Genomic DNA, 6,852 nt, shown 5'->3' with positions numbered 1-6,852 from the left:
GCGGCAGAGACAACGCGTAATGATCTGACCACAAGCCTCATTCCCTCTTCCCCTGCGCTGCTTGGGGGGAGGAGGTAGAGAAAATCAGGAGTGAAGTTCAGCACGGTGTCCTTGTTTGAGCCAGGATAAACCCAATTTTCTTTCTAGTAATTTTACTTTTCAGTGAAGTGTCTTCTAAGTAATTGCACCTGCTGAAATTAATGGCATGTTTCTCAGTCAGTGTCTGCTTCTAGGACTGATAACGCTCAATGTTTATAGTTACTGCTGGAGAATGGTATGCAGAACCAAGGCCGCTGCTTGGTTCTGAAAAAACATGCTTCAGAACCAGAAGGGAGGAAAGGGGTCACACATAAGACCCTCCTGTGGGGAGGAGCAGACCAGACAGGTGACCAAAATTGACCAAAGTATTCCATCCCATATGCATCATACTCGGTATAAATCTGAAGGATCACGAGGGTCAAGCTCTCTTTGTCCATGTCTGGTGTCCTGGGAGGACTCCGTCTGTTCGTCTGCCTTTGATCCTGATCCGTGTGCTCCTGAATTTGTGTGTTCCTGCATCCAGCTCCCATCTGCTGCTAACTCCAGGAGGGCCAGTCCAGGACTTTTCCAGGGCCTGCTCTGAAGCCTCGGTGATGATATGAGCGTTATGGGGGAGGAGGGGGCACAATAGTAGTTTTGTATGTATTTGTACATATTTCATTATTTATTTATTTTTCATCATTACTGTTTCATTAAAGCTGTGTAATCTAGTTTCCAACCCATAAGTCTCTCTCCCTTATTCTCTTTCACTTTCTGGGAAGAGAGAGGGGTTAATAGAGAGCATCTGTCATTCATTTAACTGCCAGCCCAGCATTAAACCCTGACATCCAGGAAGAAGGGAGGGGTAGGGGGAAGGTGTTTTAAGATTTGGTTTTATTTTCTCATTATGCTACTCTGATTTTGATTGGTAATAAATTAATTTCCCCAAATCCAGTCTGTTTTGCCCATGATGGTAACTGGTAAGTGATCTCTCCCTGTCCTTATCTCGACCCACGAACTTTTAATTATATTTTCTCTCCTCTGTCCAGCTGTGGAGAGGGAGCGATAGAGTGGTTTGGTGGGCACCTGTCATCCAGCCAAGATCAACCCACCACATGTGCAAAATGCACAATTTATTGAAGTGTTGTGTTTTTTTCTCTGTACGTATAACAGCCCTAAATAAATTAGTCTTAGGACTCAGATAAACCAATAGCACCACCATTTTATGGTGCAATATAAATCACACAATCAGGAATTTTCAAGTACAAATTTGAATAGAAGAGCACAAACTTACGGAGGCAGTATCTCTGCAGCCATGAATATTTTCTCCACCAATTCTGACAGTATACTGAGTAGATGTGCCAGATTAGTGTTTACATCTTCATTTTTTTCTAATTTTGAGGGATTTAACTAAAACCAAAAGGGAAAAATATTAAGTTTCTTCTTTTCAATAGAACTACATATATAATTTGATTATATTACACACTGAATATTATTTTAAAATATATTAAATATACTACTGCTGTACAAATCTCAGACTTGTATAGAATGTATATATCTGCTTCAAGGGCTAGCCAGGAGACCAATGTGAAAAAGCCATGTCTTTAATTTCTAGTGCACCATGCTTTTAACAGCACAGACAATTAACACACTCCATACCTACTAATCTTTTTTAAACTATTTTTTCTTATCTTTTAATCCAGTCTTCTGAAGACACCTCCTTCCCCTTTCGATAATTAAGTTCAAGTGAAACAGAAGTTAGGAGGGTTATTTTAGAAAGACAGATAGGATCTTACACAAGCAGTTAATATAAGGGAGTTTTAAAATGAAACTAAGTTCAGACATTGACTTATAGTATATCTGGAACTTATCACAAGTTATTTACGGTAGGCCACTCAGTAAGTGCTACAAAAGAACCTACAATTGCTAAAGAATAAATACATAATTTAAAGAAATTTGAGTTAAAAAAACTTATTTAAAAGTGATGCTATGAACATTGTTCAAGCTAACATTTAGAAAAACCTCATAATCAGTTGAATTCTGGTACTGAAATTATTTCTGAAGGATTAATAAATGCTTCCAAAGCAAACAATCAGTAGATCATAATTTCAACAAGTCAAAATTATAAAAAAACCAACATAGTTTAATGTATCACCTCACAGGACTGCTTGCTCTCCATTATCTTTAATATACTGTCTTTCAGTGCATGGTGAATAAAACGTGTCGCTGTGGCTTTCATATATTGCTCCATAAGTGTACTTGCTAAAGTGGTGGCACGAAACAAAGTAGTAGCTTCATCTGAAAAAAAATAAAGTGAAAATTTGGGAAAACGATACAACAAAAAGCAGAGGAAAAATATGCTGTGTTCACAGTTTGATATATGATGCAAATAAGGGAGGAAACAGAAATGAAGGTATGGGGGCCCTTCCCTCCCCAGGCTTTGAGTAAATGTTAATGTAATTAGTACAGTACCTTCCATGCTTATTTCCCTGTCATTTAGTGTTCGTAACAATAGTGACTCAAGCTTTTCATGAAGAAAAATCTTCAATAAAATGCCAGCCAACAGTGTTCTGTCCTGTCCACAAACATGTGATAAGGCATAGACTACATGCATCTCTTTCTGGAGTATGAGCTGAAAGAAAACCAGAATAATGTTCAGAAACTTGTCCTAACATAACAGTCACTACAAACACTAGTTAGTGATGTCTGTTAGTGTTATTGAAATCTCTCACAAACAACAGAGAAAGTTAATTTTGACAGAAAAACTGAGGAAACAAAACTTAATACCTCTTTAAACTCACTGTACTCCTCTTCTGGCATAATCTTTTCCATAGAATATCGTGCTCGAACACGCAAAGATCCTGGCTCAATACCCTTCAGTGGTATATGGGAACTGAGTTGAAACCACTCATCTGTTGCATGTCCTTTCTGTAATCGGCTTAATTGGCAACGCATAAACACTTTAGGAAAAAAACATTGTTAAGCAGGTTATCTCCAGGAAAACAGAGCTAGTATTGAATAAAAAGTTTATTTTCAGCACATCATCTTGTTTCAGCAAGAGTATTAATAAAAATGATCAAAATTTGTGCCATCAAATATATTGACATAATATCTCTTAGATGGTTTAACAGACTCCTGAAAACTGAATCTGAAATATAAAGCATGTTGTAAATAATATATACTCAGATATATCAACAAAGTTTTCTTTTTAACACCCAAATAAGGGAAAAAGCCCCCCTCTTTCCCAACTACCTAGCAAACCTAGGTAGCAATTAGAAAATAAAACAGATAAAGTGATTAGAATTCATTGTCCTCTTTTGAAGCCTTGGGCTCATAACTCCATCAGGTCTGATCTTGAATCAGTTTGTTACAATATTTAGTATTTATTATTAGCATTACTACATCGTTCCCAAATGTTGCCATATGTATTTCTTTAATACTTAGGCACTTCCAGGTTAACGCTGTAATGGTTTATGCAAAAAACAAAAAGCATTCCCAGACAGCTTACTGCCCAAATAATGACAAAAGTCAACCAAGAATGACAAAATAATTCACTTTTTTTGTGATGTTGGCACCTTAAAATTATTAAGCAATGACCTGCACCAGCCTATTCAACCATAATGGAAAGTCTGGTCTGACAGCTGACTAGTAAGCTGCAGCAGTCAGACCATTAATCATTTCAAAATAAGCACATGCCCTCCTGAACTGAGATACTTCACAAAGAAAGGGCCCAGATGCTTGTAGAGACAACATTCTACCTAGGATATACCCACAATGTTCCAAGAGGAGATACACAGTTTCAGTTTCACATTTAGCCTATCAGTCTGGAATTTCTAAGCAAACACCCTTTTTCTCTCGATGAAAATGAAGTTCCTCACATTTAAACAAAACAAAACAACACCTTCCCCCAACCAATACACAATCAAAAACACCATCACAAACTTGTTTTTCACTTTTCTACAAAGCCTATGAACAGTTCTAGTAGAATTTTCACTGCCCCAATTCAGCAATGTTGGGACATAATTTGCATAGTCAGATAATGGAACAGAATAATATCAAATTTCTAATACACATTTCATATTTCACATTCTTTGGAGCTGATAAACTGATAACACATTCAAGTCAGTAAAACAGTGAGTAAACCAATTCATCATCATATGCTACTTAGCACAAGTGTGGATTGGACTGTCTTTAGACCAAATGATCAATTGACTTTCCCAAAATATTTCTTCTGAGAAAAGCTCTCGTGTCCTCAACTGAGCAACATGCTTCCTTCTTGTTTTACTTGCACATATAAGGCATATATCTCATTGACAGGAACAGTGGGATACAGGATTCAGAATAATCTGATTATTTAATTTTTCCCATGGTTATATAGCAACACATCCTAGCGATAACATAAATACTATAATCTTATTCTTAAAATATGGAAACAGAAATATCTATATATTGACTGCAGAATACTTGTTATTGCAATTTATATTTAAAGACTTTAAAGGAACACTTTCTGCTACTTAGCAACATATTGAACATTAGGCTATGTTGAATATGAGGCTGCCATTAGTTGAGAATTTAAGCATGTTTACACTTTGTAGTCTAGCACATCATGACAGAATAACAAATGTAAAGAAAAAAATCAATAGCTGATCCTTTCTCTGCAAGCACAGTTAAGAACTATATACAACAATCTTGATCCAAGAACATACATTATGAACATTAGTACAAAAAAGCAAGACTGAGGATTGTTAATGTTAATGTTTTATTTGCAAATAAAGATTATGGATTAATATTTAGCAACAAGTTTATCTTTTGATGATTAATCCTTATAGCCTTAAAAAAGTGGTTCATGTTTTCCTCAGAATGGAAATTAATTTATGTTTACAGTGAAGCCTTTGTTGAACCCAACCAGAACCAACCAAAAGCATCCACTCCCTCAAAAAAAACCCAAACCTAAAAACATTTACAGTTACTGATTCAGAATAAAAGTCTGTCTAAATGTTGACAAAGAAGAAATTGCTCAATACATGGATACTAAATCCTGGCTTTCCCACCCACAGCTCACTGACATGGTAGCACAATCCATTTTACAAAGCAGTGAGGAGCTTTTAAGGACTGGAACTTCTTACATGTTGTTCTTCAAAGACAGGGCTGTCAAGATCTTATGTTTGGTACCTACTGTTGGTAGACAGTGTATTGTTACTACCATTAACAAATGCCTGATAGGCTCCATAGTTCATAGAATCATAGAATCATCCTGGTTGTAAGGGACCTTGAAAATCATCAAGTCCAACCAAAACCTAAATACCCCTACTATAACCTGATTTACTTGTTCAGTGCTTAAATCATGTCGCTATGCACTATACTGATATTTCTTTTAAATACTTCCAGGGTGGGTGCCCCCCCCCCCCCCCGGGCCAGCCTGTTCCACTGTCCAATCACTCTTTCAGTAAATAAATTCTTTCTAATATACAGTCTAAACCTCCCCTGGCGCATTATTCACTTGAGAGAAGTGGCCAACTCCCACCTCCCTACAACCTCCTTTCAGGTAGTTGTAGAGAGCAATGAGGTCTCCCTTCAGCCTCCTCTTCCTCAAACTAAACAATCCCAGTTCCCTCAGCCTCTCCTCATAGGGCTTATTCTCCTGACTTTTCACCAGCTTGGTAGCTTCTCCTCTGGACACACTCCAGCAACCCGACATCCTTCTTGTAGTGAGGGGCCCAGAACTACACACAGTATTGAAGGTGTGGCCTCATCAATGTCGAGTACAGGGCCACGATCACCTCTCTACTCCTGCTGGCCACACTATTCCTGATGCAGGCCAGGATGCCTTTGGCTTTCTTGGCCACCTGGGCACACTGCTGGCTCATGTTAAGTTGGCTGTCAACCAACACCCCCAGGTCCTTCTCTACCATGGAGCTTTCCAGCCACTCATCCCCAAGCCTGTACCTTTGCATGGGGTTGTTGTGACCAAAGTGCAGGACCCAGCACTTGGCCTTGTTAAACCTCATAAAATTGGCCTCAGCCCATTGATCCAGTCTGTCCAGGTCTCTTTGCAGAGCCTTTCTACCCTCAAGCAAATCAACACTAGTTGCTCCTCCTTGTCCAAAAAGTCCACCCATGTCTACGTGAGAGTGTTTACTACATACTTTGCACTTAATGTGTTTAACGCATATATCCTGGACAGTATAGGAGGGAGGGAGCCAAGTCTATAACCTGCCATAGTCAGCTTATTTCCAAGTGCCACAGAAGTAAGAATTGTGTAGCACAGTGAAATGTTTTTCATCCAGCTACATATTCTCAAATACCAACTTCAAAAACAATCTGTGGCACTACTGCAAATAACTGTTGGAGTGAGTCCAGAGTAGGACCACAAAGATTATGAGGGTTGGAGCACCTCTCCTATGAATACAGGCTGAGAGTTGGGATTGCTTGGCTTAGAAAAGAGAAGGCTCTGGAGAGACGTTATAGTGGCTTTCCAGTACTTAAAGGGGGACTACAAGAAAGCTGGAGAGGGACTTTTTACAGCAATGTAGCAATAGGACAAGGGGGTAATGGCTTTAAACTGAAGGAGGGTAGATTTCATAGAATCATAGAATCATAGTGTCACCGTTTGACTCAGGTCCGACAACAATGCTCTCGATCCCCTGCCCACCCCCCACCCAGGTAGGGAAGGAGAGAGAGAAAAAGAGAGAGACTTGGCTGGATTGAAAACTAAACTACACAGCTTTAATTAAAACACTTATAAATGATACAAGAAAATATATACAATTATATACAGATATATTCAGGTATGGGCAAAAACCTCTCGCCTCCCCCCACCCCAGCAACTCCCAC

General features: G+C 38.6%; 1 protein-coding gene across 1 annotated transcript in view; it reads right to left on the bottom strand.

Moving 5' to 3' along the window:
• The window catches only part of LOC104387961 (ras GTPase-activating protein 1-like), a 104,907-nt gene that overhangs the window by 19,167 nt on the left and 78,888 nt on the right, over positions 1–6,852 (bottom strand). Inside the window, exons 16-19 of the mRNA XM_009996765.1 lie at positions 2,806–2,978; positions 2,491–2,650; positions 2,174–2,316; positions 1,313–1,428 (exon numbers count right to left, since the gene is read on the bottom strand). Of these exons, the coding sequence (XP_009995067.1) occupies positions 1,313–1,428; positions 2,174–2,316; positions 2,491–2,650; positions 2,806–2,978 (592 nt within the window). The remainder of the gene's footprint in view (positions 1–1,312; positions 1,429–2,173; positions 2,317–2,490; positions 2,651–2,805; positions 2,979–6,852) is intronic.

Source organism: Chaetura pelagica, unplaced genomic scaffold (assembly GCF_000747805.2).
Source record: "Chaetura pelagica isolate M959 unplaced genomic scaffold, ChaPel_1.0 scaffold41, whole genome shotgun sequence".
Classification (NCBI taxonomy): Eukaryota; Metazoa; Chordata; class Aves; order Apodiformes; family Apodidae; genus Chaetura; species Chaetura pelagica.
This window is presented reverse-complemented; position numbering and strand designations above follow the sequence as displayed.